This window comes from Cheilinus undulatus, linkage group 12 (assembly GCF_018320785.1).
Source record: "Cheilinus undulatus linkage group 12, ASM1832078v1, whole genome shotgun sequence".
Classification (NCBI taxonomy): Eukaryota; Metazoa; Chordata; class Actinopteri; order Labriformes; family Labridae; genus Cheilinus; species Cheilinus undulatus.
Genome location: NC_054876.1, coordinates 15,768,709 through 15,795,651, shown reverse-complemented (window position 1 = coordinate 15,795,651; position 26,943 = coordinate 15,768,709). Strand labels below are relative to the sequence as shown.

General features: G+C 38.6%; 1 protein-coding gene across 12 annotated transcripts in view; it reads right to left on the bottom strand.

Moving 5' to 3' along the window:
- Positions 1-9,282: 9,282 nt before the first annotated feature.
- LOC121518815 (RNA-binding protein Musashi homolog 2) overlaps positions 9,283-26,943 on the bottom strand; it is a 479,548-nt gene continuing 461,887 nt past the window's right edge. For 6 of the 12 annotated variants that reach the window (XM_041801448.1, XM_041801442.1, XM_041801449.1 and 3 more), the window contains 2 exons: positions 24,925-25,079; positions 9,283-12,320 (listed from right to left, as the gene is read on the bottom strand). In XM_041801448.1, coding sequence (XP_041657382.1) covers positions 12,276-12,320; positions 24,925-25,079 — 200 coding nt within the window. In that variant the 3' untranslated portion in view covers positions 9,283-12,275. Of the gene's footprint in view, positions 12,321-15,797; positions 15,869-24,924; positions 25,080-26,943 lie in introns of all 12 variants that reach the window. The other 6 variants (XM_041801443.1, XM_041801450.1, XM_041801447.1 and 3 more) reach the window with 3 other exon arrangements.

Below are 26,943 nucleotides of genomic sequence, written 5' to 3'. Positions count from 1 at the left end.
CTCCTCTTCTTCATCACACCTCCACAGACGCTGCAGTCTTGTTGCATCCTCTGCACACTGTGGCTCGCTTCTGCGTTTGCCAGAAGCTGTCAGATTCAGCCTGTTAGCAAAGGCCCGTGGGAAATTTACACAGAGCTGATGGTGTGAGGTATAAGGCCTTCAAATGAGCTGGTGACAAGCTGCTCCAAACACTCATATTTGGTGATTTTTCTGTGTACTGGGAGCCAATTTTTCTGTTTTTCTTCAATGTTTAGCTGTAAAAATGTTAAATCCAAAATGATTACAGATGCAGATGATGATCCATATTCATAATGTCGTCCCCGCTGTGCAAATATCACAACATTTTGTCTTTAAAACAAACTTTGGAGCCACACATTAACAACAGCTTATCCCTGTCTCTGCGGTGAGCTGACATTTAGCTCCATAATGACGCCTGATTGTCTTGCAGCGTTCCACCAAAGACCTGAATCGTCGTATTTGAGGGCCAACGAGAGCCCAGCTCTCTGATCATAATGGCACTTTTAATTAGCACTCAATTAAAGGCAGGTGGACTGGAAAGGTCAACCAGTTAGGCTGACAGTGAGTGAACACACAGACAGTGAAGGGATCAAGCGTTTGGTGGATTTATCTGCTAATTATCGTGATCAGAATGAAAACAGCAGGCTAGATCTGTTGTAGGTTTACATTATATACATTACTGTAAAACTTCTAATATACACATAGCTGTTTTCAGTGGGTCACGGATGTGTGCCTCATTTTAAAATTGGTAATTTTCTCAAGAAAGTATTCAGAGCTCTTCACTCTTTAACTTTTGTTCAGTTGAGGCCTGATCCTACAGTCAAAAAAAGAAAAAGAAATTCTCATTAATCTACACCCAGTACCCCATCATGACAAACTGAAAACTGAATTGAAAAAAAAACAAAACGCAAACTAACTGAAAATAAAAAAAAAAACCTCTGCAATATCACACTGGCACAGTGTTAATTTTGGCAGCTGTTTTTAATTTTAGTCTCAGTCTTAGTCGTTTGGTTACATGTCTTTCAGTTTTAGTCATATTTTCATCGTTTCTACCCTTTTTAGTTTCAGTCTAGCTTTAGTCGACGAAAACGCAAAAACATTTTAGTCTAGTTTTAGACTAAAAGTCTAGTCTAGTTTGGATTAAAACTAAACTTACTTTTTGTCAGTTTTAGTCATCAAAGATTTATATTTGGTTAGTGTAGTTTTTGTCATGGAAAAAAAAGATTGTCAATGGACATTTTTAGTCATTGTTATAGTCAACACTGCACTAACAAAAGTACTCAGATCCTTTGTAAAAAACTTTGAATTTAAAAATTCAAACTATCATTGGGTTCTGATGTAAAAATCTCTTACTTGAACCTCTTTTACCCCTTTAGTCACTGTTTGCAGCCATTTTTGTCATTAATTCAAACCCATATTTCCCACTTTTTGACCTTTTTTTTATTGCAGCCATCTTTTTTTTTTTTTGCCACTTTTTACCGTTTTTGGCACTTTGACCATTTCTTTTGCCACTTTTAACTGCTTTTTTGCCATTTCCCACCCATTTTTGACCCCTTTTTAAATTATTAGCATATTTTTCCCTTTAAAGTTATAGTTATGTTCTTGCTGGACTAATAAAGGAATATCTTATCTCTTATTTCAGTCCCTGTGCTTTATTGTTTTGGCATCCTGACACCTGTTCGCACCAAGGCTTAGCTATGAAGTCTGACATTACATTTTGAAAAAGGTTATATTGTTCCACAACATAAATAATAGAATTCATTTTTGTTTATTTGGTTATTATTTAGGTTAGAAATAAATTACAGATTATTTTCACAACAGGCCAATGGATTTTGCTGACCTCCATGGGCCCCCCATTTGGCTGAGAACCTGGAAAGCCCTCCCCTTTATACCCTTTATGGGCAGCCTTGCCTCTAAGTAAGTTTAAAGCTGTCCTTAACTACAGTGTTGATGATGTTGGTGTTTGAAATGTGGGATAGATCAGAGGATGACAGGCAGCACAGGGATTTAGAGGCTTTTTAGTGTCAGCAGTGTGGCCTCCATGATAGATTACATCCCTTAGTAATGTCTGCTGACTTTCTTACGACTCATGCTATTGTTTTCCATGAGTGGAGATAGTTTCAGCTGTCCAGCACAGTGTATTGTTCAATTACCTCATATATTTATGATTGCCCCTCTCAGTGTCACTGTTATACTGCGTTAGAGAGTCTCCTGAAGGACAATCTGGTTTGAGAGGAAGCCAGTACTACTAACCAAAACTGGATGAAAAAGCTTTTCACCTATTGGTCAAATTAAGGGGAAGACTTCACATCTGTGTCAATATTCTAGTTAGTTTGGACATCATATTCTACTAGTTAGGATGAAATTTATGTCTCCATGAAGCAGCCAAACTATGACATAACTTAAGCTGCTGTTAAACCATTTGAACACAGGCTTAAGTGTGCACTCATCACTAACACATATCTAACACAAAGCTGGTGCAGCACTGATGATGGGCAACCCCTTCCAAAAACATCAGGAAGAGTTAAATATTAAAAGAAAAGAGAGTTAGAGTTTTTACACTCTATTGTTGAACATGCTGCAACAAACATAGGCTGAAATACATATGAGAGAGGGTTGCTGGTCACTTTAGTCTTACTCAAAGGCACCTCAGCAATACTAGCACCCTTTGAGCTACCAGACTTGGCCTGACTTGGCCTGACTTGACCCGACGATCCTCCCTTTCTTTCCTCACGTCTTAGCAGACTGAACTTCTACCACCATTAGGTGATGATATGCAAAAAGTGAAACCCCTTATTTGACTAAAATTAGCATAAAGACATATCAAATGTTGAAACTGAGATATGTCACTGTGTCCTACAAATTAGATGCCCTATTTAAATTTGATGCTGACATGTTTCAAAAAGGCTGGGGCAGGGTCATGTTGACCCCAATATTGCATCCATTTTACTTTTAACACTTCTGTACAGGCATTTTGGGAGCTGAGGAGACCAGTTTCTACAGAGTTAAAAGTAAAACACTGTCCTATTCTTTATTGATGTAGAATTTTAATTTCTGCAGGTCAACAGTTTGGGGCCACTTCTGTCACCACTCGTTCATTTCTCTCCCTTCTTCCATTCTTTCTCTCTTCCCGCGCTGGTGATCAGCTGATTATGGGCGTTCACTCTCTTACGTACTAAGCTAATCAGATTCTGCCACAACTTCCTTTGATCAATCATCATGCACCTGCCATATTTTAAATCTGTCATCCTGTTATTTCTGTGTGGACGCTGTAACCCTCCTCCACCCCAGCCACCTCCTTTCAGTTCATCAGCATCTAGTCCAGATCCTCAAAGGTCTTCTGCTCATCTCACCTTGCGTACCTCAGTCTCCTCCGCATCCCTCACCAACACCAACACCAACGCCAACGCCAACACCACCATCCATAAATTGGTAAATAAATTATTGTGAAACTAATGTCACCATGTTTTTGGCATCAAATTCAAGTTGTGAATTTATCATTTTTTAAAAATTACTCTAATTATCATCAAATAGGCTGGCTTTTTGGCATTTTCAGACATGGGTTTTAATATTTCACAAATCATCTGTTTTTGGTCTGGTTTACATTTTACACATTCCAACTATTTAGGAAAAAGGATTATGTTTTTTACCCTTTGAGACCAGCGTTGTTGTAAATGACATAAGAGACACGTTATTCAAGGTAAAATAACTTGTGAACCATAAATCGCAGCCACTTACTTGGTTTTTCCTCTAACAGACCCCTGTTGTGCCGTTCTTATGATGCTATCCATGCCTTTATAGCTCTAACAGATTGTCTTCTAGCAAGCCTGGGTGACTTCCTGGGTCTTCAAAGGTATAGTCCACACAGTAACTCTCAAAGTCTTCTATTTTATCCAGCTTATAATCCATTTGTCAATCCTCTCTGCCACTGTTGGCTAAATTGTCTTCATGTCTAGAGCCTTAATGAACCATACTGTAGAAGAAGTGACACAGAGAGGCCGTGATGTGTCCCTCAGAGTCACTGCTTTGAATAATGACTGCTTTTATAATGATTCTGAAAAGCACAAGGACTTTTTTGTAAAAAATGTGAATGTTTTAAAACCTTTTTTTTTTTCAAGGAATGATTATTTTTAAATCTTTTTTGTCCCCAAGAGATAGGAGAACAAGTTTATGCAAAATAAATAAATAAATAAATAAATAAACCCAAAAACTCTGTGGTCATTATTGTTTCTTTGACTTTTAATTTCCAATTAGTTTTTCTTTTGCCTTTATAGTACCATAACTTTTAAAAAAATCCCACTGACTTAACTGCAGCACATGTATTCTTAAAGCTCAGGTTGTCCTGAAAAAAGGATGTTTTGAGCTTGACTGCACCATAGAGTTGATTTTTTTTACAAGATTTTTTAAGACGAAAAGTCCAGGAGAGACAGAATGGTTAAAAAACAACTGAGGGCTCAGAGGGTTAAGGAACTCTGACATTTAACCAAAACTACTGCAATCTGTGGGTAAAAAAAAACAGTGATTTCTTGAAGCGTTTTTTCCGGTCTCCAAACTCCTGTCATAAAAAAAGAGCCAAAAATCAAAAGCAGCTCCTGTGAAAGTGAAACAGTTGCTGAGACAATCAGATTATCATTATACTCATTACACAAACACACTTGCAGAGCAGCAGCAGTGTGATTTGTGGTGCCTCTGCTGTGAAAAAAAGAGCCAGGAACAGTATTGATCTGAGTTAGAGTTATAGATCACGTTGTCTGAATGAGTAATTAAGCTGTCTGACAGTTGGTCTCACCTGACAAGCATTAAAAAAAACTGATCTCCGAATTTTAATGCAAACTCAACAATCACAACCTGAAATACTCTAAAAAAGGCTCATGCACGTGTACTTATTGTAGTTGCATTAACCCCTCCATTTATTACTGATTTATACAGGAGAAACTTAAAAAAATCACAATATTTAAGAAGCAGTGAAGAGAAAGTCATAGTTCAAGCGAGGCTGCAGAAGTTATTTTCACTTCTTCCGTGTTTCTCCTTCTACTTCAGCTCAGAAAATGACTCTAATTTTTGTTTGTGACATGTGAAATGAAATTCTCCAAACACTGTGACAAACACATCAGAGGTAGTCCCTCATACTTTCTGTGTGCGCATATCTCTCTGTCTCCTCTATTGTGCGCCTCTAAAAGGCCTGTCATGCAGCCGCCTGTTTGCTCATCTACTCATCACCTCCTCAGCCTCGGTTTATTCCCTGAGCCTCGGCTAATATTGATGCTCTCCATGTGATGCCGCTGATGAAAAAATAAAGCACTGACGGGATGCTGGGATTTTTTTTTTTTCTTTCCCCTACTGAAAGAGGCTGCTGTATCTCTTTTCCCCAGCGCTGTGAGCAGCCACTGAGGGGCAGCAGAATTACACGCCAGTGCTTGATTGTTCACAGGGTCCCTGAATGCATCTTAGAGCTCAGGATCTATTAATCCTACTGACTTAAGAGCGACCTCCGAGGATCCCAGAGCTGAAACACAGAGTGAAAATGTGTCATGAAAAGAAAACACTTAATGATAAATCTGAGTCTGTTATGATCAGTAATGTGCTGCTGTTAATATGAAAAGTCAATACTTTTTTTGATTTTTGCATAAAAAAAATTCTAAATAAGAAAACTTTTCCCCCAAATATAAGAATAGAATGAAACATGAAAACAAGTAATATAACAATTCCGTTTATTTTATTTATTTTCCAGACAGACACATCAATTTCTGGACCACAGTAGAGGATGGAAACCTTTCACAGACATTGTTTGTCAATATTATTATTTGAAAATACAAATATAAAATTAGACTTTCCACATTTGATATGTGAGAGACCCCCATCCATTATTATTTATTATTATTATTTTTTCTTTTTAGTATATTTTACAACAGGGCTTAAGCAAGCCATATGATAACCTGAAAGATGCTTTCAGATGTCAGTCAAGTCTGTCTGTCTCTCGCCATAAAAAGTCGGTTAACATAAAAAAAAGGGGGCAAGTGTTAGGAATGGGCCGACGGCGGTGTGGAGAGCTCCGTGCACAAACATGGAAGCACAGCAGAGCCTCGCACCGACGTCCACGCCGCTCCGAAGAGCTCGCAGGCTCCCCTCTGGGCCAGGGGGGTGAACAGAAGCTAATTATGAACCTGTATGTGTGAGGATTATTCTGTATACAGCTGAGGTCTCCAGTCTAATCAAATGAGTGCAAATTGCAAGTATATATTCATCTATACACATATATATTGCAATTGTGTGTTCATTGTAAAGAATGAGTATGGGTGAGATGGCAATGGTTTGGACTAAAGGGGAAATTCATCCAAAAACACGACACTACTTGTGCATTTTCTGCCACCTTAGAGGGTCATGGATCCGTGAACATGAAGCCGCCTTTGTTTGAATGAGAAAGCAGACTATAAATGATGGTTGTGTTACAGTGAGAGTCACTTTGTGGGCCAGGAGACTAACTTTGTGGTCACTCTGACAGTATCCAGTATCTCTCAGAGATAAGGGCACAATGTCTGGTTTAAAACCAATAGCACCACTGTGAATAAGCCTCTTTACGGATATTAATGCTCAGAAACAGCCAAAGCCAGTCTCACTAACTGAGCCTGATTTTTCATCTTCAAACAGATCTGAACCCAAGGCGACAGAAATCTCACAAGCGGGCGCCATTTCAGGGCGGGATTTCCCCCCACAAAAAGAGAAGGGAGAACGAGTTTGGCCATTGCCTAGCACTTGCCTCGAGATTCAAGTTTAAATGGATACGGTAGTACACTACAAATGTCAACACCTCTCCGGTTGACTTTTTTTCTTTTTTGATTATTTTTTTTTCTTTAAACCAAGACCCCTCCCCTCTCCCCCGAATGGATAAGCTAGTCTACTAAGATGTGTAACATTCATCAGCTGTAAACTGCTGTCAGTTTGAGATTCAATGAAATTACAGCAACAGAGCCATGCTACCTTAAAGTCCAAGCTACGGGATCACAAAACAAGTCGAGTGAGGGGAAAACAGCCGCTTTGAGCTTTACTTTCGTTTCAGTCACAGAGGGTTCGCTATAGTCCGACAGCAACTTGGTGCTGCAACAGTAAAAAAAAAAGCAAAGTGACAAATTTGTCACACTTGTTGCACAAGTTTGAGGGTGAAACAGAGACATAATTAGAATAAACCGCAACTCTTAATGAGCTTCTTGTTTTGATGTGGTAATTTGTAATCTGATAAAAATATTCAGTTAAATCAAGAAATGAATGAACAGATCTTTTATCTTTTCTTCTATAATGAATGAACTAGAACAATTGATTCTTATTATTCAACACTTATCTTCTTCTGAGATATTTTTACTTTTTACTGTGCAAATGTATGAGCATTAATACTCGGAATATGTTAGTACTGAATTATTCATTGGGCTTCCCAAAGTTGTCTTACAATTTAGGAAAAATAATCACTGGAATATTTATCCAAGACATGAAATACTTTCTAAATGCTTTCCAAATGTCTTAATGTTGTCTTATTGGATCATTTTCTTCTTGGAAAACAACATAATGTGCTGTTTGGAATCACATGTCAAGTAGTGTCACAAAGCTGCCATTGCTGTTGAATAAGTGGTTAATCTGATAATATAAACATATCCATTTATCCTTTTTAGTAATGTAACAGAATTTAACTGCAAGAGCTCATGAGATGAAATAACTGCATTTAAACTTATTATATGATATTGAAAGAGTAACTTCCTAAATTGGCTTTCCTTTCCTTGTTTGATGCTCATATAAATAAAGACAGTTCTCATGTGTAACACCCTTTAACTTCAAGTTTAACTGTATTTTTGCCATTTGTTTTCAGTTTAGCAATAAATTTAAGCTTTATTTTGCTGGTCTAACAGGAAATAAATGTCCACTGTCCAGGTGAGCCTTCTGCACTTTGCCCTTTAGATCTTCACAGAAATGTGTGGATGCTTTCAATATCAGATAAAACATAACAAATGTAGCACAAAAAGTAAGGGCATTTGTGTGTGGTATTTTTTCTTTGTTGTAACAATGCTTCTTGGCAATAAATCTTATACCATTAGAAAGCTTTTTTATTTCCCCTTTAAATGGTGCCACATTTGTAAGGAACATGCATTTGTGGGATGAGCAGCAGAGCAGAGTATGTGGGTTGTACCCATGAAAAATTTGCCAAATCTTCACTGCCAATGCCAAACCTTTTTTCTGCCATTGACTCTTGTTTACTGGTTTGGAAACAAGACTTATTGGCGATTTAACAATTAGTTCATTTAACAAACAGGATCCTAAGCAGCATGTGGAAGAACCATACACAGCCTGGCTCCTCCTCCTCATGCTGGTCACCAGCCTGGTCACACGCTGCTGTGGGATGACATCCCATTCTTCAACCAGCATTTGTCATAAGTCAGCCAACGTGGTTGTGTTAGTCACTCTGGCATGAACAGCACACCCAAGCTGATCCCACAAGTGTTCAGTGGGGTTGAGGTCAGGACTGCTGGCAGGCCATTCCATCCTCTCCACTACCAAATCCTGGAGGTAGTCTCTGATAAACCCCGCTCTGCTGGGGAAAGTGTTGTCATCTTAGAGGATTTGGTTCCAGACTGTGGAGATACAGGATTGCCACTGGTTGGAGAATCTCATCTTGATATCTCTCTGCATTGAGATTGCCTCCTATGATGATAAGCCTTGTTTTTCCAGTGAGGGAGATGCTGCCTCCACCAAAAGATGTTACTCTATCAGTGCAGCAATCAGCATAGCATATTCTGCATCTCCTCTACACTTTGACACTATGATTAAACTGTCATAGGCAGAATCTGGACTCATCGCTGAACATGTTCCTTCACATTTAGCTTCAAGTGCATGTGTTGCTAACACCAGCACCAATGGGCCTAAAGATGAAGGGCAGTCATGGCAGACCTCCTGGAAGCCCTATGAGACCAGAGTTTTGGCTGCGTGTAATCCTTTCCAGAATGTCTGGGCAGAGAGCCGTCAGCCATATCGTCCTGCAAACCTTGACAGAAAATTTGTAGAAGACAGCCTACAGTTCCTAAGTGCTGACAGGGTGAGGAAACAGTCTCTTTTGGGTATCAAAGCAAGAGTCAATGGCAGAATAAGCTGTTTGGCATTGGCAGAGAAGATCTGGCAAATTTTTCATGGGCGCAACCCACATACTCAGCTCTGCTGCTCATCCCACAAATGCATGTTCCTTACAAATGTGGCACCATTTAAAAGGTAAATAAACAGGCTTTCCAGTGGTATAAGATTTATTTTCAAGAGGCAGTGTTGCAACAAAGAAATAATCTAACAAACACAAATTTCTTACATTTTATTGCTACGGTTGTTCCCAGTTAGAATTTATGATAAGACATTTTTGGGGTGTATAAATGATAATGTTTGGGTATTACTTAAGAAAAGGGGACGATCTAAGAGTTACAGCTGGTGATTTGAACTTTCTATGACTGATTTTTAACGTTAATCATTGTTGTTTCTTTTAAAAAAATTACTGTTTTTTGACAGTTTCCATGATCAAAGCTTGTGTCCCTCTTGACAAACACCCAAAAATAAAAGTTTTGCATATCTAGCATTAGCATTTAAGGTAGTATGGCACACCCCTTTTAAAACATTCAAGGGTGGGGATCCAAATAATGCCTCGTGAACAATTCCGTCTTACAGCAACGCTTCCTCTATTGTTCATCCATGAGAGCTTTGGTTCGCTGAAACCATGTGAGAGTGGCAAAAACCAACAAAAGTCAAACATACAGGGAATAAATTACAATGAACCTCTATGAAAATAAGAGTCTGCAAAGATCTGAATAACATGATCATTTAGAGAAAGGTCTATCTCGACTGAGTCCTAAATCCACTATTCACTACGAGTATTATATTAATGAGTCCTATATAACATCTACTTGTTGTACTTACAGGAGATAGAAAAGAGCGCGAGGAGGGGAGGGGTAGATATGAGAGAAAGGAGAGGTAGAGCAAAGGGAGAACAACAAAGACCACTACACTGGTATCAAAGACAGCACTCTGTTTACAAGTTAACTGTGATTTCTTTACACACTAATGAAATACATGAATGAGCAACAAAAAGGATCTCTGAGGATGGGGAATGGAAAGAGAGAAAGCAATGGATGCACAGTACATTTTAATAGTGTATTACAATTATTCATATATAAACCACAAAGTATCAATAAAACTCTGATTAAACTTGAAATCAGCAAAGAAGCATCTTTCTTTTTTTATAGTTTTGTATTTCTTATTTTCTTTTACATTTGAACATTACAAGGGTTTTTTTCTCTTTAAATTATTACTTGATCACACGTCTGTTTCATTAACTGTAGAAGTATCCAGCATATTTCTTTACCTGGTTGTTTTAAAATCAAATAAAATGAGACAGAGAATGGGTAAAAAAAGAAAAATCACCTGCAGCAGGTAAAGTACTTTCAGAATAAAACAACCATTCATTCAATGAATGACTTTAAAAAACCGGACTGCACTCTGGAGAATATTATTATTATTATTATTATTATAAATGTTTGAGTAAAATCATTGAGCACACACACATTGTGTAAAACCTGGTGCAGTGACAGATAGTGAATATTTCAGTGTCGTCTTTTGACCCTGTATAAATATCTTTTGATGGGTCTATAATATAGAAAGAAATCCAAGTGTACACTCCAACATATCAGCTCTACCTCCAACAACTGTTTGTCTAATCGAGTACACATTTACCCATAAATCCTTCATACTATCCCAAAGCACAGGGCCGCTTTTAAAAGCCAACATATACATGTGCAAATAGGAGAAATGGCCTGTACTTCACTACTCACAGTGCAATGATTACTTGCGTTATAAACCTTTCAGTGTTTTCATTTTGTCTCTGACAATAAATTAAGCCTGCCCGATGGTTCCACAATAGAAGTCACAAAGGCTGAGGTATGGTATCAAAATGTTTACTTTTTCCTAATTCATTCAAAAAAGAACTGATTCAGAGAAGAAGCGTAACATTAAAAGGGCTCTCGTAACAGAAGGAGCCCGGATACTTTCCGAAGAAATGAATCAGGAACAAGCAGGATGACAAACAATAACATACGACTAACAAGTTCCTCTCAGTATAAAAGTGTCAGGATGCACAGAGCACGGTAAAATGCCTGCTTCAAGTTCTGATCTTCACCTCTAAGTACAGTGTGCTTTGGATTTTTTATCTTCTTTGAAATGATACTGATATCTTTAACAGTTCGACAAAAGATCCCATCAGGCTCTTTGATTTCTTTTAAAACGGTGTTGACTCAACTCTCCGCTTGGAAATTTGCTGGTATGACACTTTGTAAAATTATTCAGCTTCAGTATTTACAGAGCAAAAGTGTGTTCTGTTTTGTCTCCGGGTCGTTTTTCCAGCAGAAAAAAGGTAGAATAATAACTGTTTACAGCTTTTTTTTTCTTCTATTCACACGCTATAACATGTTTTCTTTTGACACACCATCACAAAAATATGCTATTCTCTCACTGAGTTGGTTATATGCAGTGACTGGAATAATATGTACAGCTACATTTCTTTTTCTCAAGTTTGAATTCACAATGTAGTTATATGAAATTTGTTATAGCATATATATATATTTCTAAACAACAAAAACAACACTTATAAAAAAGGACCATAAAAATATTGGAGTCCTCTTTGTATTGCCCAAAAATAGGTAATTATGGTTAACAATGAGACATCACAAGAAATAAAACAGCTACTAAGATTTATTACTTAGATACCCTCCTTAAATTTTCCTTAGAATTGATTTTTTTTCTCTCCACTCTCTTTTTTTGTTGTTTTTTTTGCGGAAAGACTGAATGAAACATCCAATCGTTTCTCCGTTACACCCACCGATACAAAGATGAAGACATAACTTGCAGATATTCTTGGCTATGACCCCCGTACTTCAAACAAAATCCATCTACACAGATATACTAGAAGATTAAATAAAATGACACCAAATTAAAGGTTCAACTAAAACGACTTCCTAATCAAAACAAACAGAGGAAAGGAAACAGGTGAATGAAATCGACGTGAAACATCATACCAAACCAGGTCGTAAAGTTATAGGAGGTTTGGAGTATAGTACAGCAGTTGTTATTTTCTGAGATGACTAACATTTTCTTTTCTTCTTCATGTGGTTCCAACTTTCGCTCTTTTTCCTCAGGTGACGCTGTAGTGCTTGAAGTTGGATAGCATCACCTGCACACAAAGCCAATTAGAAACTTCGTCCTGTCTTTCCAGGGCCACCAGATATACTCTGCTGGGTGATAAAGAAACAGAAAGAAGGAGAGCAGCAGCGTTAGAAAACTCTCATTTAATGTCTGCTTTATTACCTGATTATAAAAGTATCAAGAGAGACCATAAAAAGAAGATGAACAACACAACAGCCGTCCAAAAGTGAAGCCAAAAAATTTGGAGCTCAAATTTGAGAAAAAAAAAAAGTGGTCTTTCAAGTTAGTTATTATCATGCTGATTTACGTCCAGGTTTGCATTTTTCTAAGAACTAATGAATGGTCTGATTTTTCAGAAAGGGGTTTAAAGCCATAACAGACATTTCTGTTGACAAATGTAACTCCTGCAGGACTTTGGGCATCAGTAGAAGAGGACTAAGAGGAAAAATAACAAAGAAAATCATGTGGCTCATAACTAAAACCTATGCAAAAACTCTTCTTAAGAAGAGCAAATTCTAAATCTGATCCATCCTTCCCTCTCTTCTCTTTAATTCTGCATTGCCCTCTTCTCTTTCTGCATCTGCCTCTTGTTTTTTGGATCTGTCGTTTCTTTTTGCATCTGTCTCTTCGTTCTTTATTTTCGCATGCCTCCCTCTGTCACTCTGCCTCTTCTTTTTCTCTCTCACTTTCTACATCTCCCTCTTGTTTTATTGGCATCTCCCTCCTCTCTTTCTCTTTCCTCTTCTTCTTTTTACTTCTTCCTATTCTCTCATTACACATCTCCCTTTTATGGATTTCTGCATGTCTCTCATCCCTCTGCATCTCCATCTCCTCTCTTTTCTACATATCCCTTTCTCTCATTCTACACCTCCCTTTTACTTTATCCCCTCTTCTTTTTGCATCTTTTTCTTTTCTTTTAATGCATCCCTCTTAACTCTCTGCATCTCCCTCAGCTCACTTCCTACATTCCTCACTCTTTCTGCAGCCACCCCACTTTTTTTGGCACCCCCTTTGCTCTTTACCCATCTTCCTCTCTTTTACGATGCAATTTCCTTTATTTATGCAACACCTTCTCTTTATTCAGCATCTTTCTCTCCCCTCTTAAGCATCTCCATTTTCTCTCCTTCTGCATCCCTTTCTTGTATTTTTTTCTGCATCTCTCTTTACTCTGACATATCCCTTTTTTCCTGCAACCCCTTTCTTTTTTTCTGCACTCCCGTTTCTTTTTTGCTCCTCTCTTTACTCTCTAACATATCCTTTTTTCTATACCCCCTTTTTTCATGCATACCCCTCTTCTTTTCACTGCATCTCCCTTTTCACTCTTTATGCATCTTTGTGTATTTACTTCTGCCTGCCTCTTCTCCCTCTGCATCTCTCTCTTCTCACTTATTCAGCATTTCCTCGTTCAGCACCCCCCCTCTTTTATTTCCACATCTCCTCTTTCCTTTTTCCTGCACCTTACTCCTCCCATCTTCTGCACCTCCTTCTTCTCTATTTCTGCACTTCTCTCTTGTCTTTGTTTGCATGATCTTCTCCTCCTTCTGCATCTCCCTCCTTCCCTTTACAACCAACTATCAGCAGATGAATGTTCAACATGAGGCTGATACAGCTCCAGGTTTAAGCCTGGTAAGTGTAGTTTTTTTGTTGCCAGTGTAACTTTGCTAAATGTTGCTTGTTCCTGAGGTGCTGGATTAATGTTGGGTCTTCATCAATAATATAACAAAAAGTAGGGAGGTGGGATATTCAATTTTTGCCAATATCTGATATGTCGATATTTACAAACTAAATCTAGCCGATAGCCAATATTTACAGATGATATAGGCAGATTTTTAAAGTCAAAATATCGATTGTAAATAGGGACAGAACATTTCAAATCTGCCACTACTGATAATTCCCTTTTTAAGCTAATATCTGCTGATACTGATATCATACCAATAAAAATTGTGCATTACTAATAGAGTACTGTTTGGACCAGCACTCTATGTAAAGTGTCTTGCGATAACATCAATCATGAACTGGCACTATACAATTAGACTATTAGACTATTGTAGCTTATGCCCTTTTTCCAAACATCAGTTTAAGCCCTATTCACACTTGCACAAAACTCCTGAATTCACCTGAGGGAGCTGTATGCGTAAAAGCAAACAGCTGAACATATCAGCAAGACTTTTTCTGCAAGTCCCCCCTTTTAACCTCACTTGCCTGACAGGCGAACTCTAAGAAAACTTCCTGCAGAGAGGTACAAGTGCGAATGAGCAAGACCAGAAATTTTCTGGGAACGCTATCCTGTAATTTCCTGAAAAACTCCAGAATGCATGCGTGAAAAGGGCTTTACTGACCATATATGGGCATAAGACAGCAGGGCAGTGTGCAGGCACAGAAGCTGCACAGTTTTAGGAGAGGTAGAAAGACAGTGGAGATGCCCAAATTAAAAAAAAAGAAAACAATTCTGAGTGGATTCAAGCTATAAAGCTGTCACCAGAGCCACATGACAGATGACTGGCACGGGTACTATCTTGGCTTCACTTTTGGAGATGTGTTGTCCATCCTGTATACAGTCAGTGGGATAGACATCTTGGATCCCTACTGAGGTGCTGACTGCAACTAGGAATTGGAAAACTTGCTGCAGAAATAACAGAGTAAGACTACAGCAAAGACTACCCTGCTCAGGTGCATGTTTGTTAGCTTTTATAAAATCTATAGTTATTAGTTTCACCCTTAATAGCTTGACATTCATGCATGTACATGCGGCTACTATATTTTCAAAGATGGTTTGCTTATGTGAAGGGAAAAGAACGCTAAATGAGCACAAATACCATTAAAAAAATCACACAACATCTACAATCAGCTGAAAGCAGACGAAAAAGCTCACAACATTTTGAATGGGTTTTAGTGATTCTACAATGCACAAAGTATGAGGGACATTAATGGCAGTACAGAGGAAGTACAGGGACAAAATAAACATGATGAAACTGAAATATTCAGTTCTTCATTGAGGTTGAAAGGTTTTGGAAACATTAAAGACTCAAGTCAATCGAGGTGTTAGTTAATACATTTTTTAGAGGAAGGAAATGTGAGAAGAATTCTGCCCTCGCACAACCAGAGCTCATGTAATGAGGTCAAAAACATAAAAAGGGATTTTGCCAAGTAGTGAAAATGTGCCTGAAAGCTTCAGGATGGCTACTTATTATCTCAAGGACTTACTGGTTAAATCAAGATAAATTTGAGAAAAAGGAAATCAAAATGTTAATAATAAAAAAAGAAGGAAGAAAGGCAGAACTGGTAGCAGTGTGTGCGCTTGACATAGGTATCATTTTTGCCTGATAACAGCCAAACACACCTAATATTGATTAAATTAGTATATTATATTTGGATATTTCTTAATGCTAAGACTGTCTCGACAGCAGAGGCCTCCCAATTAGTGCAGACGCACACCCTCCGTCACACTCACACTTTACTACCAGCTCTGTCATTTTGGGGGAGGGGTGAATAAACAACCAATCATGTGATGAGCACATATCAGAGAGAGAGACTGATAGAAATGCACAGTAAATAAAATGCAATACCTCTGATGAGATGGCAACCGGCCACCTGTTCAATGGTATCCATTTGTAAAAGCTGTCGCAATCAACGGGCCCTAAAAGTGTACAGTTAGTGCGTTTGTCAGTATGCATTTCAAGGAGAGAAAAGTGAGTATCATTTCATTTTACAGCGATGTGAACTTTTTGATTCAGTTTGATCATGTTCAGAAGCAGAGCAGGAGACTACATTGTCATAAATATCAAACAGGTTATATTCTCTTAATGCAGAAACAGTGCAAAATCACTACAGAAAGCAGGACGTGGTAAAAGATGTTAAAGAGTTATGGTTCAACATCAGACAGTTCTCTTCATTATACAGACAGTTCTCAGGTAAAAAAAATCAAATTAAGTGAAAAACAGAAGTACATAATAATGAAACAAATTATCCAACTTAATTTGTCAAACACAGCAGCTAAGTTATTGGCCCCTGGCTGCAAAATATGTGTCAATTTAGCATAAGCTCTGTGGTAGTTAGTGAAAATAAATAAGATGGGCAATCTGTGTAGAGCTATGAGCTTCTGCTAATGCCATCACCGGAAAGCTAGCCTGCAGCCTTTTTTTTTTGCAATCTGTTGAAGTATATAAATTCAACCACTGGGTGTCTCTTTGCTTACTTCTTAACTGAACTGAGCACTCAATTCAATAAAAAACTGCATCCAATAGGGCGTTTTTACTGAACTATAATCCAGCGTTTTTGTTTCATGGATGAATTTCACATAACGGGGGAGAAAACCTGCTTAAAATTGCCTTCCTGGTTCACTCCACCTACCACTGAAGTCAAGGAAGGAGAAGGAGGGCGGTTAACTCTTTAAAATTGCAGGTTTACTGTTTGACTCTGATGTACGTAGATAGAGTGACGACTAAACGTTAGTCCTTTGCACATCAAACTCTAAAAAGTGACTCGTATGCTCCAGTTTCTTCTTTGAATATGCCAATGAGAAGGAGTTTATAGGATCATCTTTAAAACCAGTGGTTCCCAAATTTTTACTGCCAGGCCCACCTGTCATGCAGTCATGCCCTTTACTAGCGAATTTTCATATTTTTAGAAATTGTATCAAAGTTGACCGAGGCACTTTTAGCTCATTTTTATTGTCCAGCTTAAATCTGTATATTGTCCTGATTGATGCAACAGCAGAAAAAATCTAATTCAGACTTTTGGATTTGTTGAAAACAAAGATTTGGCTCTCTGAATACAAAGGTGGGATGTAACTCATCACATTTTCTTGAATAGTCTGAATACTTTTGTTAGCACTTTGAGATTTCTCAAAATGAAAAGTGCATTATAAATAACATTTATTATTATTATTGTTATTATTATTATTATTATCATTATTATTCATATTATTAATGTGAAACTTCATTTTTTATACTTTTCATAAATTTGAAAATGTTTCTAAAACTGATATTTCACTTTGTCCTGATAGGGTACTAAGTGGAATGGGCAGTAATATGGTAATACCATATACCAGGGTATAAAAAAATAGCAATGGTATGGCTTTAATTACTGTCATAAAGACGGTGTTGTGTGATAAGCAAATATTTCTTATAAATGCCTTGATAATGTGCGTTTGTTTCTGGTAAGTTTAGCACTATCTGTGTGTAAAGATGCTATAAAGGTCAATGCCACCATTCTGTAAAAAATACAGACTTTTAACTGTTTTAAGAGACCGTTTAAGAGATTCATCTTTTAAATTCTATAACTAAATGAATCCCCCTGCAGTCATAGGAAAGTAGAATGATAGTTTTTATCTGTACATTTTGTTTAGGTTGACTAGAGATTTGTTAACATTTTTTAAAAGGTGCCTAAAGCTTGATAGTGATATGTGCCCTCAACTTTGCCTGGAAGGCACTGGCTCCCTGGGAGGCACATCCCGCCCTCCAACCCTCTTCCAATCAGGTGAAATCATGAGTTTAACCCCTCATGCAATCACCAGTCACCATCGTATGGAGCGAGCTTGGCGCTTCCTCATACAACCATTCTAGCTTGCTTGCTAGCTTCTATATTAGGCATAAGTTTTTTAATATTAGCTAGAATCTGAATAATGTCATGGACTAAAACAAACAAGCTGACAAAATTAACCCATTTGATCCTCCTTAGCAAATGAAGAGAAGCTTTTTTATTTGGTAGGAATGTAGATGCCTTCTAGGATGCTTAGTAACTTATCATATAGAGCCTGGCTGACTTCAAGGTGGCTACATAAACTATGCCTAGCTTCCTTACAGTTATCCTCAATCAACTGGCAGCCTGGTTGGTTGCTAGTTTAAGCAGCCTGGAAGGCAAAAACTATGCCTACATCTTTAACTACCTTGAAGTCAGCTAGCCTCTATATAATAAGTTACAAAGCATCCTAGAAGGCATCTACATGCCTACCAAATAAATAAGCTTCTCTTAATTTTTAAGATTTAAATGAGTTGATTTGTAAGCTTGATTGTTTTACTCCATGACATTATTCAGATTTGACTTTAGGTAACCTAAACTGACAAATGTAAGCCTAATATAGAAGCTAGCAAGCAAGCTAGCATAGTTGTTGGGGGAAGCGGCAAGCTCGCTCAAATATGATGGTGACTGGAGATTAAATGAGGGGTTAAGCTCATGACTTCCCCTGCTTGGAAGGCTGTTGGAGGGCGGGACGTGCCTCCCAGGCAGCCACTGCCTTCCAGGCAAAGTTGAGGGCAGGTTTAGAGAAAGATCTCTGCATCTAACAAAATTATTTCATTAATAGAATTGTGTTCTCTGGGATAAAATATGCTTTTTTAAAATTACTGTTGTTTCTTGGGGTTTGGGGGCAATTTCTGCCTTTATTGAAAAGGCGGCAGGAGACAGGAAATATTGAGAGGAGAGGGAAGTTAAAGGCATGAAGAGTACTTAAGGTTTGAACCGCATAATCTCACCACTGAGTTAAAGCTTTGCCCTGAAGTTTCTTGCTTGTTTGACCCATCCATCGTTCAAAACCAGCCCCGTCAAAACAATGAGCTAGAGGACAGTGTCCAACAGTGATGATAGAAAGGTTGGGTCCTGGGCCTGTGACAGAGCTGCTGAATTTGACAATTCGGGCGTGAAACAGGCTGTAATAAACACACAATACAAACTGATTTAATGTGAAAGCATGCAGAGAACAGGATCATAAACCTGTGTTAGTAAGATCAATGAGTTTCAGAGTACTGAATGCTTTTCATGAAGCAGCTCAGTAATCAGGACGCTGTGAATAGCGCTGCCGCTGACAGGTCTGAAGAAATCCTTGGATTCAAACACAGCAATGAAAAGAGGAGCACTTTCCACAGCGATTATCTGTCTTTATCACTCCAATCAGCTAATTGCGCTCTAATTGTCTTGCATAAAAAAAACAGTTAAGTTCATTAGTTCTTCTTCACAGTGGCTGTTTTGATATTGGCTAAAGGGATTAATAAAATCGCTGAAGCGTGAGAGTGAGCGACAAATCAGCGCCACTGAAGTCATCCATGAGGTTGTGACATATGATGATCCTACGTGTAATCAGTTCAACAGCATCCTCAGGAAAGAGAAAATGAATTAAAAAGCACATTTTAGTTCTGAATCATTTCCTATTTTAATGTTCTGAATGGAGAGATCATTTAGCTGAGAGCAGGAAGTCACATCACTTCTGCTTTATTGCACTGTTTTATTCAGTGCCTGATTCAGAGGTGCGGATGTAGTGCCAGGAATATCACATGGATCAAAAAGCTCACCTGGATTTTATGTGTTAAGTAAAAACGGTGCATTATTACTGATCTGATTTAGAAATTAGCCCTTTTGCACTGTAAAAATGCCAACATTTCTACCAAGACTTTAGGGGTTTTCTTAAATTTGATGTCTGTTTTTTACATTTTCCTACCACTGTGTAAAAGTGTGGCCACAAACTGTTGCAGCGACTGCAAAATAATGGAAACAAATCGCCTCATTTCCATCTGTAAACTATCTGCTGGTAAATCTGCTTTGAAAATGAGCCAGCCCAGTCTTTCATAACAAATATTTTGCTTCCTCCACTGAAACCAACAGATTATGGCAGATAGCCAGTGGACCTAAAACAATTAATAAGAGAGGCTTTGCTTAGGGAGGCAAAAAGCCAATAAAATGTGGTTTTCTGTTAAGCTCTGTTTTTTTGTTTAGATATCATAAATCAATTACAAACACTTACTGAAATTAATAAAAAACAGTTTCACTCCCTCAAGAGCGATTTGCACATTTGCCCCCAGTGACACCACCCCTTACACACAACATTAAGTCTCACATCCACAATAAGCTTTGAACAATTAGTACTAATACTTCACTCTGTTGCATTAACTCTTTTTTTTAAAGCGAGATGCATTAAAAGTAACATTTTCCCACAAAAGCATATCCATAAAATACCAAGAAAAAGGCTTTAATTTAATTTAAAAACAAAGGCATTAACAGCCAGAACACCATAGACATCCAGCATTAATCTTCCTTGTACTTTCTGGTTAGTTTTGCAGGAAATTCAATTTAATGATGTGGGCTATAAAGTTTGTTAAGAGTGTCTTCACCCTGTATTCGTGCAGTGCTTGCCTGCAGTACTAATGGGCTTGTTGTTATTCCACCTCAGTTAAGCCATGCATTAATGAGCTTCTTTGAGGAAGCAGGTGTTATTTTCATAACCTATACTGTGCCACTCAGTTCAGTCGTGTAAAACAGTGCAAACATGAATGCCCGATAAACCTGGCAGGGAGACTGAGAGCTCAGCCCTTGTTCACCTCGCTCAAGGCCGCGAAATTCAGAAGCTACAAATTCAGATTCATTATTTAAAGAGGTCTGAGGTGGACCAAATAAAAAGATCAGGAAACAAAAAGCTGATTGAGGCGTCATTTGTTAAGTGTGAGCCTTGCTCCTTTATTTACAACAATATTAAAATAGAGACAGATATCTGCATCATTAGTTTAGCTCAGGTTTAATCTGACTGGATTATTTTTGGTCTTTTATACTTTTATTTGAGAGGTAGGACAGCAGACAGAATCGTAACTTGAGGACAGAGAGAGTGGGAAATGACAACAGTTTGTGTAGGGAAGAAGGAGGTTGGTTGTCACACGGGTTGGTTGTCACATCCATTATATCTTGCCACAAGGGGTGCTGTCTCCCAGAATTTGGTATGCAGATTTCCAGAACAGGCTATATGGGCTTTGAGTGTACCAGACAACCGGAAGCAGTTGGGCTGGTTAACTCTGAATACGGAAGTACGTGTGCATCGCGTATGCATATAGCCTATTGGGATCAGTGTTCACCTACATAGTCTTCTCTGGAGTAGGACAGCTGAACATGAGGTGGGAGGACTTTTTGTGTTTTTAATGTCAAATTATAAATATTCAGCTCCTAATTATTATTTTCTAGGCTTTCACACAATGGGTTTATAACAACACAATTATTAACCTTCAAAAGTGTGAGGTGAAAAGCTATAGTTTCGACTGAAACACCCAAGTAAAAAGCGTGACAACCAACCCTATTCTCCCCTACATGGTGCATGAAGACATAATAAACCCATATGGGTTTAAATGTTTTGTTTTGCCAGCTAGCGCTCCTGTGGGTAACTATCAATTTCTATTGACTTTGATGTCCTCTGTTGCTAAAGTGATATATCATATCTGATTTTGTCCTGTACATGTTCAAGTGCTGTCATTCAACAAAAGATCCCATCCTGCTTTCCTCTAACAGGAACACACACAGCGCATTCAGAAAGTTTTCAGACCCCATCACATTTTAAATTTTGCTGTGTTGCAGTCCAAGTAAAAAAAACAAAAAAAAAACCCCCAAAAAAAACCATTGTTATTCTCATTATTTGACACTCAGTGCCCCACCGTGAAAAAGTAAAAACAGAATGTGAAAGCTGGTTTGGAGTTTGCAAAAACTCAAAATGAAGCCAAGTGGACTTTGCACTGAAAGGCTTCTGTCTAGCCCCTCTGCCATAAGCCTAGATCGCTGGAGGACTACAGTGATGGGTGTCCTTCAGGAACTTTGTCTAATCTCCACACAGGATCTCTGGAGCTCAGTCAGAGTGACCATCAGGTTCCCAGTCATCTCTGTTATTAAGGCTGTCTCCCCTGATTGCTCAATTTGGATGAGGGACCAGCTCTTGGAAGCCATGGCTGTGCCAAACTTCTTCCATTTGAGAATTATGGAGGCCACTGTGCTCTTGGGAACCTTCTGTACAGCAGAATTTATTTTGTAGCCTTTCTCAGATCTGTGCCCTCATGGCTTGGTTCTCAAATTCTGTTTTCACACTGTCATGATGGGGTACTGAGTGTAGATTAATGAGAATAAGAATGATTTTCTTCCACTGTAGCATCGGACTGAATACTTTCTGAATGATTCAAATAGAATGTAATTTTTCTTTTTGACACATTACTTTAAAGTTCTGAATTATACCTATTATGACCTCATGGTTTGTTACAAACCATTATTGATGCTCCTGTGAGGATTTTGGTGCCCCCTACAGACAAATCAGGCTTTGCTGTTGTTTGTTGTTGCTCTTTAAACAGGTGTATTTTACTACTAGCCTTAAAAGCAGCGGTTGGCTTACAGGACATAAGCCCTGAATGATTTCTTGGACTACTTATCATTGTACTTAATTTGAACCTTTTAGGAAGCAGAAGTGAAAATATTGGTCATCAATACCTGGTTCCAAAAGTATTAGGACACGTTTAGATCAAAACAGGTTGTGGGCTCTAAAGCAGTGGTTCTCATCTGGTAGGTCAGGACCCAAAGGGGCTTGAAAAATCCATTGTCAGTGGGTTGCAAATATGTGCCTGGAAAGTGTGGACACATACTGAATTCATACATGTATATTGTTTTCCAAGGATGACAATTCATTTTCAGTATTTATATCATGTTTCTACTTTTTTATCTGCTTCTCTTTGGAAAACAAAGCCAAGATAACAAGAAAATCCCTTGAGAAATGACCAAATATCCATGCTGTCTCAGGAAAGTGAAGTAAAACAAGACGTATGCATGCACATCTGTCTGTAATGATGTGCTTCTTGAACACATTTGCTTTGTACTATCTCTTTGTTAAAATATGTTTTGCTCCATTTGGGGTCCAAACAGCAACTTCATTTAATGAGGCTCAGTGTTAGTCCTCGCAGGACGAGTTAGTCATACACCCAGCCTTGATTAGCTGACAACTAGCTGATCCCAATTATTGCCTCCCAGCTCCCAGCCAATCACAGCTCTTTCTCTCAGCACAGCAGTCCATCTAAATATGGCGTACTTCTAATCCCTGCTTGCATTAATGCTGATGCAGCGCACTGCTACTGTTGCTGGCAAAGCTTAACCTCCTCCACCCCAGCTTCCTCTTTTATAGCATAAAGCTTGTTAAACCCTAATACTGAGATTCATACTATTATGTATAAATTGTTTTTGAGCGTACTTTGTTGCATTCAGTATATATTGCCATTAATGTATTCATCCATATGGAGGTTTCTAACTATGTGCTCCCTGGAAAGTCAAAGAATGCAGCTCTACTAACACAGGGAGCATATTTTGAGCAGAGCATTCTCCGCCAAGTAAAACTGTATATCCATTTTGCAATAAAATGGTTAAATGTATGACGAGAGTGTTCCTGACTGAACTGATTGAGTTAGGGTGGTTCGAATTTTTACACATTTCGACTGTTAAGGAGATGGTGGCACCATCTGAGCCAAAGTTTTCACATTTTGCAATCATAACTAACTGCTTTTTTTTTTTTTTTTATAAAAAAATGGTGCCATTTTGATTAGAGATGGAACAAAAGATGAAGAGAAGCAAAGAAACTGAGAAGTATCCTTCAAAATAAAAGCACATTATAGACTTTTTTGCCTCATATTTTCTTTCCAGGCACACATTTGCAACCCACTGAAAATGGCTTTGCAACCCACTTTTGGTTCCTTACCCTCCAGTTGAGAACCACTACTCTTCAAGATGACTTTTTTTTTTTTTTTTTGTGAAACTGTCATTTTTGCGTGAACGTATTTTTTTTTTTTTTTGTTTAACATTCTAATTGCGTGCATATAACTGCGATGTCTAGATAGCATGTCTGTGGACCCTCCTAAATTGGGCTAAACCCCCTTTTTTTAAGGTAAACGATCTCGCTCACTGTGAATCTTTGCTGTGGCTGTTGTAATTCATCACATCTGAGACCCACCCCGCAGCAGTTGTTTCGGACTTAAATAATAAGAATGACCCGTTTTATTGCTGATGGTCTGGTTTAGTTCAAAAAGTCATAAAGAGGCATCTGTTTCATAACTAAATAAGATTTCCTCACAGAACCCTTAAGATTTACTGAACTGAAGTCACAACTGAGTCTCTTCAAAACGTACAGCTATAACATAGTAAGCTATTTGTCAGCTATATTCCTAATGATTATAAAGCTCCACTGTCCTCTCAGAGTCCGGCTTTATTGGCAGCATCACTGAGGTTGAGACTTTCCAAGCATTTTGTAGTGGCACATCACCTAAACCCACACACAGGCCAGGACACACTTCCACAGGCAGTAAACATGGTCCAGTGTTACACCTATGAGTGGACATGGCACCCTACAACAGCACCTGGCTGAGTGGCTATGCCTGGACAAGGACACTGAGAGAGACAAAACCTGCTTGGAAGCTTTTGTCCTGCATGGTGACAGAGCAGGCTTGAGTGCTGGGACAGATGGGCTTCTAAAAATAAAGGAAATTTGTTCTGGGAAGGTGACACGGAGTCAGAAGTGAGGTGATTTGTGCAACAGCTAAGGGGAATAAACATTTGCATTTAACACAGATAACTTTGAGGGCTTGGACAGGGTTTGCGCTGATGTACAAAATGCTTATTGGACCTCTGAACTCAGTGACAGCAGAGGAATAGCCCAAGCTCTTACACTGTAATGAATGGTTGCTTTGAGTTTATCTGGATTTAGCATTTAGCCAAGAGCTAGGTGGTGCTTGTTTCAGGTCAGTAAAGTGGAAGAGTATGTTTTATAATCAGTAAGCTCTGTTTTTATTCAATTGCTTTACATAAAGTTGCAATCATACACAGCGTGCATTGGCTTAGTGTCTAATTTTAGTGATGTTATTCTGACACAAAAAGGCAGCTGAGCTAAATGTGCAAAAGAGAAATGTGCATTTGTGTACTCACTGTGATGCTGGGGCCAAACCCAGAGCCTGGTTGAGGGCTAGCAGCACTGATGTAGTTTCCCACGGCTGAATCCTGGCTGCTGGGTCCGTACAGGTCAGCCACAGGCCCTGGACTGTTAGCACCGGGGAAACCTCCAGGCCTTGACGGGTTGGTGCCTGCATACAAACACAGCAGAGAGCAGAGCGGTTTATAAAGACAATACAGTCCGATTCTTATTCACTATGGACAAGTTTAGATAAAAGAACACATCACTGGATTCATGATTGTCTCAAAAGAGAGATACTTACTGTTTTAACAAGTATTTTATCAAATTTATGTGATATCTATAGGATAAATGGTCCAGGATTAAAGTTTCAACAGCCAGAATTTGAGGTTGAATCCAGTATGATATTCTAATTATAATCTACATGCTGTGTTTAATGCATAGGAGTAACATTCACTTTGTAGAAACATGCACAACACAAAACAAGCACACTGCTAGAAAAGACTTCCAGCATGCTATTAAACTAGTAAGGTTGCAGTGTAAATGTTGCCATGCATAATGTGAAGGAGTACTGGGAAAACAACGCTGTTGAATAAGAAGAGCAACACAGGAGTATTTTGACTTCATTTGAGCATTTTGCACCCAGACTTTTATGCTTCTCTTTATAACCGAATGATTCATAGAAACTGGCAAGAATCTGCTAAAAATATTCTCCACACTTTTGAGCTGCGCGTCTCAGCTTTTCAGGCTGCTGATGTAACTCGAGGCATAAAACAAAAGACGGTATGTGAGACAAGAGAAAGAGGCATGAGGGGGAAATATAAAAGCTTGACCCGGCTTCTTCTGCGGGTCCCAACTCAAGGGGGGATTAAAAAGAAATACTGTACATGACTTACCACCTTTGCCCTGTGAGTAAGAGCAACTCAGACTAATAAAATGTCTTTTGAAAATCCAGATGCCTACTAAAGGCCAACAACACTGGCGATGCAGGGGGAAAAAACAGGCATGGAGAAAGAAAAACGCTGTGATCTCTTAACAGCAATCTCCTCTGCTGTCAGCTTCACATAACCCTCCGTCTCACCCTTATTCAAAGACAAGACTGGGAAAAAACTGCATAAAACAGAAATTCACTCTGAGCACAGAACACGCTCTATATTGTGTGTACAAGGAAGCCTTTATAGAAGAGAAATAACAGAGTAAGACTGGGAAATATCCAATGTTTTCATGCAGATAAACACAGTATACAAACTGTATCAATGTCTCCATGTTTAACACAACACTATCAGAGCTTTATTAAGCAGGTCAGGCCTAAGAGAAGTACCTTAAACACGCTGTATCTGCGTATAACACTCTAGAAAAATTAAGCCATCTCCCTAAACACACATCTAGTGGAGTTGACACTGTGTTTAACTGTAAGGATTTTAAACAGTGTGCAGCTACTGCTCTTATCTTGCCTGCACAGCCCCTACTAGGCTGCCTTATTATATAATTAAGGATTTTTTTTCAGTTGAAATGGCAATCCTCATTTCCTGTGACTGGTGATTTTTTATTAGAGAGCCCTCCCACCACCACCACACCCCCCACCTCATCTCCCTGTGAAGCTTATTTTTCCATTTAAATGTTCGGGACTGCTCTGGTTCTCTGTTTGGCTTTGGGAGCAAAACAAGCCTGAGTGCAATGTGGGTCAGATTGTTTTGTTCCGAAGAAGAGCCAACCGTGACACAGACTAGTGTGTCACTATTCATTTTGATTTTCTTTAATAAGGACTGATAGTGCGAAGTCTTTCTTAGGGTTCTCAAAGGACAAAAAAGTCTGGAGAGAAAATTATGTGGTGCTCGAAGTGACTTGTGTGTGGCGTAAAAAATGGGAAGCCCTGAAATAATGATGGTCTAAATGTGTACAGAACACAGTGTGCTGCTTTGTCTGTCACTGTCTTCAGCTTGTGTTTACTTCACTTTGACTCACTGAAATATAGCATCTTAGTACAAACAGTACACAAGAAAAGCACTTATTAGCAAGATTTGCCATCAAATTGT